The sequence below is a fragment of the Penicillium soppii genome, assembly GCF_028829465.1.
Source record: "Penicillium soppii strain IBT 18220 chromosome Unknown utg000006l, whole genome shotgun sequence".
NCBI classification, from domain to species: domain Eukaryota; kingdom Fungi; phylum Ascomycota; class Eurotiomycetes; order Eurotiales; family Aspergillaceae; genus Penicillium; species Penicillium soppii.
This window is the reverse complement of record NW_026643236.1, coordinates 136771-150645: the sequence shown is the minus strand read 5'-3', so window position 1 is coordinate 150645 and position 13875 is coordinate 136771. Positions and strand designations below refer to the sequence as shown.

At 46.0% G+C, this 13875-nt stretch overlaps 2 protein-coding genes across 2 annotated transcripts; both read right to left on the bottom strand.

The window, feature by feature from the left end:
- Positions 1 to 749: 749 nt before the first annotated feature.
- On the bottom strand, positions 750 to 3391 carry N7529_007415 (uncharacterized protein; the record flags this gene model as incomplete). Its single annotated transcript, XM_057242942.1, has 3 exons — positions 750 to 2710; positions 2761 to 2972; positions 3033 to 3391. The coding sequence occupies 3 exons, from the start codon at positions 3389 to 3391 to the stop codon at positions 750 to 752; spliced, it is 2532 nt and encodes an 843-aa protein (XP_057094480.1).
- A 5282-nt stretch (positions 3392 to 8673) lies between these two features.
- On the bottom strand, positions 8674 to 10010 carry N7529_007414 (putative C6 finger domain protein; the record flags this gene model as incomplete). Its single annotated transcript, XM_057242941.1, has 3 exons — positions 8674 to 9329; positions 9397 to 9732; positions 9899 to 10010. The coding sequence occupies 3 exons, from the start codon at positions 10008 to 10010 to the stop codon at positions 8674 to 8676; spliced, it is 1104 nt and encodes a 367-aa protein (XP_057094479.1).
- Between the last annotated feature and the right edge of the window lie 3865 nt (positions 10011 to 13875).

Here is a 13875-nt window from a genome sequence, read left to right as displayed (position 1 = left end):
TGTAAAAGTCTTGGCCAGGATACTGCCATGCCGGCCATATCGATAGTGGGCGACTGTTTAAATACACTGGCTGTTTGAATGCACTATGATCGGGTCCAGAATACCATCTCAGAGCCTCATACTAACAGCGAGGCTGCTGCACCTGAGACATTTTATTCATCGGGCACGACGTATATCGATCTCGGCCTAACGTCCGGGGAAGAACGAATGTGATGTCATTGTTCATTCAGCAATTGAAGGCCAACGAAATGAGGGCTCATCCGAGCTCGAGAGCCCAGAGATACAACCAATTGGATATATAGCAAAAAAGCTTGGGAAAATCATGATCATATTGAAGTTCATGTCTAATAGTAGTCACGCGAGGTTAAAGCCCATTAATCAAAGCCTGCTCAGCAGCGCAAAAAATTCCAAAAATAAAATAAAAAATAGAGTCAAAAAAGGACGAGAGAGATGCGCACTTCTGCCCGGTTCCGAGCTGCAAAACAAAAGCAAAAGGAAAAAGATAGAAAGCATAAGATGAAACGAAAAAGGAAAAGCAGCTCGGGTCCCGGGCAGACGCGGTTGTATCAATCAAATCAACAAAAAAGCACAAGTAACGTAAAAGGAGAAGCATGAGGTTAATCAAGAAGACACGACCGCCGGGAACATTAGTCGTGGAATACGTGATATTAGAGCGGTGACCAGCCCAGTCACACATGGACAAAAAAAGACAAAAGTCAGCGAAAGAAAAGATCATGCCGTGAGGCAAATCACAGACTCATCGTCAGCCACTCCCACTCTTGGCTTGCACCCTGCCCACCAGCGATACTGTGGTTGGCCGGGTTTGCCGCAGCGGGTGGTGCCATCGCCGGAGCCAAAGGTACAACCTTGGACCGGCTCGTGGGAGCACTTGACTTTGGGCTGTCTTCTGCGTCGGGGTCTGAACCAGTTGGGGCCTTTTCGAGTCGGCGCTGCCGTCTGGGTGCTACTTGCACACCAGCACGGGCCTGGGCAACACCAGCAGGCGGGCCAGATTTGGGCGGGGCAGCGGCAATGGGCACAACACCAGGTTTCCCCATCGTGTTGGATCCAGTAATCGAAGGTGGCGACTCAGAGGTGTTGATGCGCGATGAAATCGAGTTGGATGGAGCATGATGGATGGAGTTTTTGCGAGATGTCTTTTTGGATGACCGAGAGGTTCCAACGGCCAGAGTATTGGCGCTGCTACGATTTCGTTTCTTGATCACATCAGTCTTCAGCGAGAGGGGTCGAACAACGCCATGGAGCTTCAGGAACAAGCCGCAGGCGTTGCATAAAGGCTGGCCTTCGGGGTTGCGTCTCCATAGAGGAGTCGTTTGAGTGAAACAGTTGGTGCAAGTGGTCGGTCCAGCATTTGGGTCGCCATTCTTCGACCCGCCAGGACTACCTGGTCGAGATGGCACAGCACTGCTAAGACCAGACTCAGGAGGGGTGCTAGGGGAGGGGTGGTTTGTCGGGGGTCCGCTGGCTGAGCCGTTCAAGCTCTGGCGGAGCAGCGCAGCGGCATTGGGAGTCGAAGCCGTGCGAGGGACTTTCCCGTAGCGACGAGGGTCTTGGTCACGATTGCGAACTTCACTTACTGAAGCGGCGGATCCATGCGCACGACCTAGACTGCCTGCCTGGTTCCATTCATGCGGCCCATCGATCATATCTGTAGATCCGATTGTGACATGCTTGCGGTGCTGGGCACTGAAGCCTGGAAGCGACTGAACTGATCCGGGGAAGCCTCCATCCCAATGAAGAGGAGCGCCCATATCATTCGATTCATCCATAGAGGCGAAATCATTTGGCATGGTAATACCTCCACGTTCACCAAAGTTGATCTCATCATCCTCGTTGTCAGAATCCCCGCCAAAGGTGAACATACTGCCAGCGGGCGCTGTTGTGGAAAACTCGCCGGAACCAAGCACCTGCGACGGGTTGACATGCTGGGGCTGTGGTACTGAGAATCCAGACACATGAGTGGTCGGGGGACCTGTGACCGCGTTCCCGGACTGCGATTCGCCGTTGGAAACGTTATACATATAGCGAGGTTGCAGCGAAGCAGACAGATTAGACTGGCGCTGCTGGATGTAGTTCGGGATACGGCGCTGGGAGTGGGATTCAGCAGAGGGCGCATCAGTGAAGAACATCGACTGTTCTCCCTCGTAAATCGGTTGCGGGGTTGACACAGTGGACTGATAGCCAGAAGGCGGGGGAGAAAAGAATTCGGTGGAGTTGAGGGACGAGGCGAGCGGCGTCTGGGCATACAAGTTCGAGAAAGGATTCCCTGCAGTCATTGGGGAGTCTGAAGGCGAGAAATGGAAATTCTGCTGATAAGGTCCAGCTGAATGGATTCCATGATCCTCTCCGAGGCCAAAGGTATCTAACCCGTAGGGAATGCCAGAATGTGTGTGAGAGTGTTGAGGCCGGCGCGGGCCTACGGTGCCATTGCCGGGGAGAGCAAAGGCAGATGGCGAATGATCGAGCGAGTAATCGGGCATTGTCGCTGGCAGTTCCGAGCGCTGAGCCATCATAGCGTTGGAAACTGGGGGGACCTGGGGCGAGGCCTCGGCTGGTCGCTTCCGGGTTGGCACGGCAAGACCAGCGAAGAACTGTCGCTCGTCGACGCTCGTTTTACGGACCCGACGGGGGACGTACCCAAATTCGGAGTTTGTTCGTTGATCCTGGGGCGGGTGTGGGAAAGAAGCAGCTACCGAGGGCTCCATCATTTGGTCCTTGCGCGACTTAATGGGAATTGACCCGGTGGGTGTTGCTGTGAAGTGGCGATCGGTGGGGGGTGTGGATGGTGTTCAGCTGGAGAGTCGAAGGGTATGATGAAGTCATCCAAATTCATTGGATCCGGGGTCGCATCCATGCTCATATCGTGCTGGTGGGATTCAACGGGCGAGACTTGGTCAGACAGACGCATCTGCGCGATGCCGCTCGGTGTCGGGCTCAGAGTTTCCGAGGCACTGTTTAAACCAAGCCATCAGTTAGTCAAACGACCTCGAGATCCGCAGAAGTTTGCTTACCGAGCCTGCTGCTCCCGTTCCTTACGCTTCAAATTCATTGCCATCATTCGCCATGTCAAGTTCTCCATACGTTCTTGATTGGGTAGTTGAGATTTCGTCCTCGTATATAGTTTCCAGATCTGAGCGGCCAACGGATCTTTCCTCTGCAACTCATCGGGGTTATCGCCACGCGGCGCACCGTTGGTCCATTCAGGGAAGATAGAATTGTTGAGGACTCCATCATTGGCGTTGGAGGAATCGGAGGGACTGAAAGGTGAATCGAAAGAGAAGTCATCGGACATCATATGGGAGTCCGGGTCAAAGCCGGGGAAGGCCATGGACGACCGGCCTTCCCCATGCCCATGGTGTATCCCCTCCATAATCTCCGATGAGGGAGGCTTCGGAGAGGGGAAAGATCAAATAAAAGCGACCGCGGGGAGGGGGATGAAAGTGGTGGGTTAAATTGAAATTCCCCAGTACCCGCTGTAAACGAGACCCTTGCCGGAAGTTGATGATCGAATGCAGCCAAGCGAGAAACGATTGGTGAGATTCAGCCAACGAACCGGGGTCTGCGCAAAAACGCCTATTAGCACGGGAAGGGTATATGATAATACCATATGATAATAACATATGATAATATTGAAGAATTAATATCGGACAGTCGGGGGTGAACGCACGATCTGGAACCAACACCTCGCTTTAAGATTTGAGTCGTTGGAGGGGGGGCTAGACCCTCCAGACGCTCATGCCCCGAGAAGATGAATCCTGCGATGGAAGATTTAACTCCTCCGAAATGGAATGACAAGTTCCTCTGGAAATAACCAAATGGATTTTGTGTTTTTCTTTGGCAAGTTTTGATGAAGAGGAAGAAGAGAAAGGAAAATGTGGGAGAGAAGTTTGGACGGAAACAGATTACTACCGACCACGCAAATAACCTAAAATCACTTGGGGATTTCAGATCTATAATTTTGTTTTTCTCGTTCTTTTCCCTTCAAGATTGTGTTACCTAGATATATTCTATGAAATATATAGAATAAGATCCAAGGTAAAAAAAAAGAAATGATCAAGATATTATAAGAGAAACACACAAAATAAAAGATGGGAATTGGTAGGAATATAATATGAATCTGTCTACTCGGTATATGTACTCCGTATTGGGAGTTGTGGTAATTTATATGGTAATTTGCGTAACAGTAATACATGCGTCATGGCGAAATGACCGATTTGCGGCGTTTGAACTTACCTTTTAGTGTACTTTGCGTACTATGACCAATAAGCATATAAGCACGCCTACATATGTAGGCATATAGTGCTCGGTACTCTGTACTCTATACTATACATTATACACTATAGCACTAGCTACATATGGATACATAACTATGTAGTCAACTAGCTATACTATTCCCATGCGCCACTCCCGTCTCTACTTCCAATCCGATTGTCTCTTTTTCCTTTTGAATACTCGCTGAACCTTTTTTCCCACGAATCAGCTGGTCATTTTGCCTCGGTCTGGAAGGTCATGTACCTTTTCTTTGCATACTCGCACGGCCCCTTTGGATTAAAATAACACCAAAAACGAACAGAGAACTATATCACCAGTTATTTTAAGTATTATAGTATGATAATAGTCTAGTATTATATGTTTTTGTTTTCACGGGACCGGCATTTTGACCATAATCATCGGCCCGAGTGGTCGCAAGATCCGTACTAGACTTCAGACTAATGTCCCTCCCCGACCCTCTCCTGGAAGTCGGGACCGGTCTAAACGCAGGTACTTTCATATTTCCCATGGCCCGCTGGAGACAATCGGACTTAAGCTTGGTCATGATTCAAGAAGTATGGTACTCTAAAAGATATCATGTTCCTTAGCGTCTCCGGAGCCATGTCTACATATGTCTAGGTGTAGGTTAAGTGGGGACTGTTCGTTACTGGTGGAGTATACTTCCCGAGCAGCATGCTCTTTTCCTGTGAGAGGTGTCTAGTCTCGTATCGAGGTTCTAGCTGTAACTATACCCTGGTAGTATATTCGACGATATTTTGGGTAGCTTTTTGTAATTGAACTATTTGAAGAGTTGATGCAGAGTTGGAAATTGGAAAAAGTACAATCAGCCGTTGAAGTATGGCGTAGGATATACTATATATTATACTCCGTACATACATATGGACCTAGCGTAGCGGGGCGAAAATGATAGTCAACCGAGCAACGGATGGAGTCCGAAAGATAAGCAAACGTTCTACTGATCATTTTTTTTCTTCTCTCTTTTCTGTTTCTGTCCTTCGAGGTAAACATTCAATTATTTATATAAATGTAAGTATACTTAAACATATCATATATCATTTGAAGTAAGTAAGAAAATCAATATGAATAATGCTTCAATTAATTTCGAAGCAAGTCGATCATAACAATAAAACGCACTCACCGAGAGGCTCAGAAAGAGATCCCTATATTACCCGAAAAGAGTATCTCCGATGTACGGATGAAAAATACGAGACCGTCTGTCACAGCATTTCCCCGATGTTCTCCCCCAAACGAGGTTAATGAACGAATGGGTTAGTTCATGTACCAGGTAATATGTAGGCAACTGGTACTCGGTATAGCAAATCAACATCCACCATTGGGGTTATTGACATTCTGGTTAAATCATTCATCGCGGGGCAACTGGGCTGTACCGGTTAATATCCCTGTTCATTTTCCTTTCTTTCTTTTCTTTTTTGGGGTTTTTTGCCTTCCTCGGATTTGCCACATTCAAGTTAATCGTTTCCATGTATATGAACAGCCAATCCCATATTCATATTCAACATACGGAGTACACAATATAGTAATGTATAATGTATATCCACGACATGTGGAGACGGGGAACCGGACCCGAACACGGAAGGAAACAGGCACGCGAGGGATCCAATGAAGCTGAAAGTACTCCGTACTCCGTAATCAACTTCAGATGTAATCGGCCCCCAGTTCTCCACAAGTCGGGGAATCCGAGATAACTAAAAGCTGATAAGACGTCAAGTACATAATTAGCCGTGGTAATGTTGTCATTGGTGTTGATAGGCTGCAGATCGGTGGGACTTTAGACCTTATCTTATATCATACCATGATTCGGTCTTTTATTTCAAATCACATTGTCAAATGCTTTTGAAAACTGGTGTCTGTCTCAGGCACCCGAATCATTCCGAAAACGTACACGGAGTAGGCAATCATTGAAGGGGTGTGGGCCGTGGCGTCCTGCACATCCAGCCCGCAACGCCAATCTGACTGGTACTTTTGATCCTTGGTCCTTCCCTCAGATGTACCGTCGAGAGGGAGGGGTTGGTGTATCAATGATATTTTTCTGTGCGGTTCTTGCGGTTACTCGAGAAATTCAAATCCCCCCTCTTTTTTTGGCGTCGAGGTAGTTGACAGATTCCATATGAAGAGCAAGTGCTGCTCATATAAAGAGCGTGGAGACAACAAGGTCGATATTGCACACAAAAAAGTCAAAAACAGGGATTCCCATTTAGGGAACCCGAATTCCGAAGTGAAGCTGAAGGGCAAAAACCCACCTTGGATGAAAGCTACTAGGGACAATGAGCCCTATATATACTCAGCACAAAATATTGACTCCCTGCCGTGTTGTTATCACCCAAAACTGTCTCGATAAGACGTGACGCTCCCTAAGCCAAACAATGCGTCGGACTGATAATCGCAACCAACAGGGTGAACTCTAGATATCTTGGCCCAACGGCATTAGAACCAAAAGATAAGAGAGAGGATCTCAGGGGCATGATACGACTGCTATCATTGGATCTCACATCTACACCGCTATTGCGACGCTGCTATCTCCGGATTTCAACCCCAGAGTTTTCTATTCCCATCGGTTCTCCGGATGATCCGCCCAAGGCGGATCCCGTGGCGTTAACTGGACTCTATGAAAAACTGGACCTTATCTCCTGGTGTCAACATCGACAGGAGGAGATGAATAAGATGTGATGGATCGTCTATCAGAATACATCTGAGATAGGGTGGGATTGGCGCAATCTCACATAGTTGTTACTATTTCAAGTGATTGACGCCATCAGTGAATCACACAAGTACGCAAAGGAATCACAATCTCCTCGGAGAAATTCGAATCTCCCGTCTTTATCTTGTCAATCATTCCATAACACATCCTTGTGTGCCTTATCAAGTCGGATTCTGATGATCACTGATGCCCAATTGAGGAAAAGACTTATGTGTCATCAACAAATCCATATGTTTTCTATCTGTCTATCTATGACGATAATGTTATCAAGGAAAGGCTCTTAAAATGCATGATTGTTGACATTCATCTTCCGGCGTAGGTACTACAACTGGCATCAAGGCGCAATGGACTTCGTGTATATCGAATATTTGATGGACTTTATTGGCCTCTCTGGGTGATATAGTTTCACTGCAGCCCACTTTGGAGATTTCTGTCCCACGAACGGGATAAGCTGAGTTAAAGCAGGCCGCTGAATCACTTTGGTTCTTGACCTGTCGTTGGCCGCCTTTGCATGTGAGGCATAAGACTTCTTCGTGTCGAGCCCTACTTTTGGCTTCTAATATTCGACCCAAGCAATAAATAGCTATGGTACAATCAATTTCACTTGCTATACGCTGTGTAACTCGGTTATATCGATTGATGAAGCAAGGGTGTAATATCACACATGTAGTACATGCTGTAAGCGAGAATCTCGTTTGTACCATGTTTAAGGGACTCGCCAGAAAAGCCACCCACTCGAACTGGGAATGAATTTCACAAAACAAATAGTTATGCAATGGTTATTTGCAGTTTATACAGACATACGTACTGCAGAAGTTCGACGAAATTTCGCACGTGCCTTAACTATAGACCCGAAATAGGCAATGGTCGTCTGTTGGGACCAACTTGCTTATGGAAAAACAAGGCCAGATTTTATCTTGATCAGACAATTGCCTTGATTTTAATTAAACAAGAACGGTAATGATTTGACTGCCATGCATCATGTTGATCATGACCTGATTCGTTTCCTTCCATTGTGGAGAGCTTCATCATGCAATGGTACATAATTGACACGATTAGAAAGAAGATCATTGAATCACAAGAGAGCTGGTGGCAATCGGTAGGAATATGGAGGCTGATGAAGAATGAAGAAAATGAAAATGAAAATCTATATGGATGACCGAAAACAAAACCTCCAACATGTATGGAGTGTATTACACCCCAAACCAGACAACCACCCGCCAGAAAACCCCTATCACAACGGGATATAAAATGCATAAGAAAAAACCCCAATAGGAAGAGAATATAAAAAAGATACCTCGGGTCTTCGACGTGTTGAAAACCCCCAAAAAGGTGGAGGGGGAAAAGAAGAGATGGGCCATGCCATAAAAGAAAACAGAAGGTCAAAAATTCATGGAAAATGCCACCCAAAAGCCCTTGCGCCCGCTAATGACTTAGCTGCAAAGCAGACCCGCCACGGTGTATGAGGATGAGGTGAAAGCGTAGAAGAAAAAAAGTGCCAATTGCGGAAAATGTGCATATATCCCGCGGGGTATTAGAATTGAAACAAGCCGTCTAGGAATGTGATGTGCAACGTGATAAAATCGGAGTCCAAGAAAATATGAAAATTTGATGTGTGGCAGAGGAAGATGGCGATCGAGACGAACGAAGAAGATCTTTCATCAATTGGGTGACCGTCCCGAGGCCCCGGGGTGTCCCATCGGAGGAGGGTTATGAGGGTAAGAATGTTGGGGAACAGCGTCACTGGCGTACATAGGGTATGGTACCACGCCCATACCAGACATGGCGTTCATATCCTGCCATTGTGGGTAACTCATGCCTGGTGGGTATGAAACAGCTCCGGGCGTCATCTCTGGAGGACCTGGAGAAGTTGAGGCGCCCATGGCACTCGAAGCAGACAGCGACTGTGCAGGTGTTGTCATTCTTCTTTTGAGCTCCGTAGGCATTTGTGGGTGAAATTGACTGGGGTAGGCTGAGCTCATTTCCTGTCCGGGGTAGCTCATTGTCCTTGGTGGTGGTGGTGGTGGTGGCACCTGCCAAACAGTTCCGTCCGGCTGCAGGGCATAAGTCGGTGCATGGCTCATCGGCTGCGCTTGGCCTCCCATTGGAGATGTTGCAGAGATTGGTGAAGGTGGTGGTAGCCCCGAGGGCATGTTTGCTGCATTCCACATATTGGATGACATATTCATCATCTGGCCCTTTCCGGTTGTCATTGTATTCAATAATTGCGGGTCTGATATTGTCGTAAATTCGTCCCATGCCACTCCTGGATCCATTGTTTGATGCCCAGCAAAATCTCCTGGTCCCATAGGTCGGTCTATTTTCAATCGATCAGTCAATCAAATGCCTTCGAATATACCACACGGCAAAGGAAATAAGCATACCAGGTGTTAGGTGCATGTTACTTTGAACAATGCCAACGTTGTACGTTGGAATGTCCTGTGTGGATGTGGTGTTCATTGGCATTGTTGGGTATGGATAGAAGGTTTCGGTGGTGTCAGGGACCAGGTTAGTCGGCGATGAAGCAATTGGCGTAGTGTTTGAGCGCTCAGTAGAAGGCGTCTCCAGTCTTGAGCTTGGTCTTGATTTCTTTTCAATGGGTGGCTGTTGATCGACGGGGAAAAATTGACAATCCTTTCGCAATCGAATACAATTCTCACATCGTCCTTCAGTGTCGTCTGGCGCAACAAGACAGCGAATTTTCCGTCGTCGACAATGTACTGCGTCATGTATAAGTCCAACTATCACAATCACATGCAAATACTGCTCCACCACGAAAGAGGGTTTCGTGTTTCTTCCTGATCGACAACATCTCCAATGCCCAATTCTAGAAAGGTGGAAGGTGGAAGATGGAAGGGAAAGAATATAGGTGAGTTTGGTACTGACCACATGCGACAGAGGTTCGATGATATCCCAGCTTATTGCGCTTCTTGTCGTTTGCATCCATAGCGCTTTGTGAAGTTGGTGTTGATGACATCTCGTGGACAGCCCCGGGCATCGCTCCCACGAGGACTATACTGTTATCGGATCGGTCGAAGGCGCATCAAAATTCTAGGTATATTGAAAGAAAAGCTTTGCGGGAAAAAATGCCGTTTCAAGTTGCCTCGAGGCGTGATTGAAATCGAATGCGACAACCTATCACCGCAATGCCATATAGACACAGAGAGGGAGATAGCCGAGAAGTGTGTCCAGAGGTTGACGTTGCTCCAATTCTCAATTCCAGATCCACATGCGCCACACTGGACCAGGTCTGATATTGCGCGCGTTTCAGAGAGCGAGAAGGTCGGGTACGGTGATAGGGCCCGGTGTCTCAAGGTAAAGAAATGTTGCAATGAATTGGTCGAGAATAAATTGGATCCCAAGTTCGGGTCTTTCCCCAAAGCCTCCAAGTGGTTGCAAATTAATCAATAATTATAGTAATTAGAGTGTTCATGGAATGCCTGGGGTGTTTAGACAGGCTTAGGGCCTAGAAGGTTATCGTGGCCCAGTTTGAGATCGGAGAAGAAACACACTAGGGGACAAGGGCAAACGACAATAACCAGAAAGAGATTAGTAAGTGAATCAAAAAATAATAAAAAAGAAAAAGAAAAGACAATTCAAAGGAGCGAATATGAAGTGAACGGTGTGGGAAGAAAGGGAAGAGCAGATCGAGGATGTACTATAGTCTGAACAGACAGAAGCTAATCGCGGGGTGAAAGGCCCAAATGGCCTTTTTGGTTTTTTTTTTCTATGAAATTTTTTAATGTTTTTTTTTAGTGTTTTAAATGTATATCCCACCGTACGTGGACCTAGGTGGCTCTGCATCATACCAACTAAGACTAACACGGATGTATCGACTTAGCCCAACTCAACTGCAGGTCATTGTCAATGGATGATCACTTCAGGGGCCCGCGGACAACTTCCCTTAATGTACATTAACCTCAACTTTAGACTAAACTCTACTATTGAGGAGGGGATGTGCCTCTTATTCTCCTTCAGAGTAGTATGCCTAGGTGTACAATATTATACAATTAGTACTCCTTGAGCTGCATTGTACATATTCCATGCCTTTTTTTTCTGATCGGATTTGGTTTAATCCTTTAATTTGTTTCTTTTTTTAACTCATGTCACCGTCAGGCTGGTATTTTGATTAGGTGTCTGACCAACGCCCCTGATTGCGTACGATAGACCCGGTTCATCAAATGAGGTAGAGACAAGGAACCATGGTCTGGGAGCCCTGACAACAGTGGGGAGATGTGGATGTTTTCGACGGTGGCCGCTCGTAGTGTACCTTTTTTGGATTAGGGCCAAGAGGGTTACCTGTCAATCATTATTGAAATGGGGAACATTTCCTTCAACTCCCGGCTTAGTGATTGGTGAGGCGAGCTTAGGTCGGCACCTTGAACCAATAAGCTAGCTGATTTGGGGGTCCATTGGTCAAAAAGAACCTTCTCTCTCTGGTTATTCCAGAGGCTGATCCCTAGAAATCTTAAGGGCTTCTCGAAGGGAAGCTATACAGTTCGATCTAATGTCCACATGGCCTTCTGGAAACACTCCAAATTTCGCAATCTCATATATTGGTAATCTACCATTGTACGAACTGAAACGAACCACCGGTTGATTGGTGCTAAAAACAGATTCAGGGTCCACGGCTATGTGTATCAGGTTATACAACGTACTATATACCCGAGAACCAGTTAATTATGTATTGATTTTTTTTCTTGGTTATTTTGTTCCCTCTCTTTCTGTCTTCTTTCTCTTCTCATTTCCATTGTTCTATATTCTAATTTCTCTATAATTCTAGCTCTTCTTCTTTAAGTTATATTCCTCCCTAGGTTTGATTTATATTCTAAATTGTGATCAATAATGTATAATTCATAATTAATTCATAGTTGGGCCCAATAGTATCGCCACATTAAGCCAAAAGAGCAGAAAACCATCAGAACATGAAAAGGATTGACCAATTAGAAACTGTGAACACACTTGGTCATGGATCCAACCACAACGTACCTTGGGTGAGAAATCTTTAGTTGGTCAATCAGGACAATCTTAATCACAGTAATTACAATATTGTTCTGTTTCACTTTTTACCACAGGAATAATTTCCAGGAACAGTACGTGGCCTTTAAGATTTGATTCTAAAAATCCTGCTTACATTGCATTCGGAAAAAACTTGCCAAAGAAACCAATGACACAGTGAAGAGCCGATAAAGGATCCCAATAAGATGATATCAATCAACTACACAGCCCTGAGCTACACCCAAGAAGGACATCCGCCCGAAAGCATTCAGAGACAGAAAGTACCTACAATATACAATATTGTATGGCGTAGTACTCCGTAGCTGAGTGAGAATGCAAGCGATCTCTGTAACGTATAGTGGGGCTGGTCAAGGTTTAATTAAGGATCGTCTCAAGTGTAGTAGCGCGTTACAGGTTAAGTCTTGGCACTCGTATGGGGCTCATCGGGGGGTTTTCCTTGTGTCTTTTAGAGATATGGGGATTTGTAGACTTCTGGGAAGGTTCTAAGAGATCCCACTAAAGGGGGAGATCAGCAATAATGGAGACGACGTGCTTGTTCTAGAGAGAATCAAAGAAGAAGTAAAAAAAAGGGGGTGGCTATACTAGTATCATTATCGACTCCCACTGGTCGAAATCAAAGAGGAGAACTTATCAAGACCTGGCTTGGAGAGAATACTAGAGTGGACATAAGTGGACAATGATCTTCATTTATTGTATGGTGTATCACGTCAACAAAACCCCTCAAGGCCAATAAACGCCACTGATCACCGTGCTCCCTCATGCTCTACAAAGTACGAATATTGTACAATATTGTACTAGGCAAATTAGAGTGTGAGTATGTCTACCCTTTGACTTGGATCCAAGGGGGTGGCTCGACCGCCCTTTTGTGAGAAAAGACTGCTCACGCTCCGGCCCCGCAACTCAGCACGCTCTGGTCGAAGATCGACGAGCACGGGTCTTTAGCAATGTACAGGGACCAATCCTATTGGGCCTCATAAACAGAAACTCTTTGGGGTAGAGCTGCAGCTAAAGATTCAGCACATGTATCGTGACGCGGCGAATGTCAACTGCGATAGATCTTGCAGTAGCGCGAAGTAAGTGAATCCGCAATAAACGAGTTGTGAATAGCATGGATACTATATTACTAAACTAGAATGAAAGCTCGTGATCGGGCTCGGTTGTGCAATTAGGTAAAGCCCCAACGGGCGTCGCGTCGTTGTCGATCAGCCAATTGTCTAAAAGTGAAACAAGGGTCCAGGGCTGAGATCTTGGTTTCTGGATCTCATCCAAGAATATTTTTCTTTTCTCGTCTCTCTTTTCTTGCTCATGTGGATCAGGGCAGAATTACCTTCTAGAAAGTGGGCTAAAATCGATTGAATCTATCTTATATTCCATGGTACCCTGAATTGTAGATAGAATTATGTACAAAGGCCAAGTGTTTCAAATGAACACCTTGAACTATTCCCTTCTGGGATTAGTAAGTAGTGATTTCTTCCCTGCCAGATTTCAACTGCCAAATCTCAACTGCCGAGCTCCGCAGTGGCGCGCAGATATACCTTGTGATAACCGTTCTTGGACTTGCGCGCCCGATGTCTCGTACTGGAATAGTCTGTCGCGTGGCATAATTTCGGCTTTAATGCTATTTTGGAATATCTGCTCCGTCAGCCTTGCATTGGCGAGGGTTCAATAACAAGGCTTAGTTTGTGACCATGAAAAATGTACAATATTGTATGCGAAGACCACCTGTATACCGTTCTAGTAATATGATGTATGGTTTTTGTAACCTACAGTCCTGCAGCTACATACGTATATGATCTCAGGATGCAGTTGGATATACACTACGGGGTACTCCGTACTATAGTCTC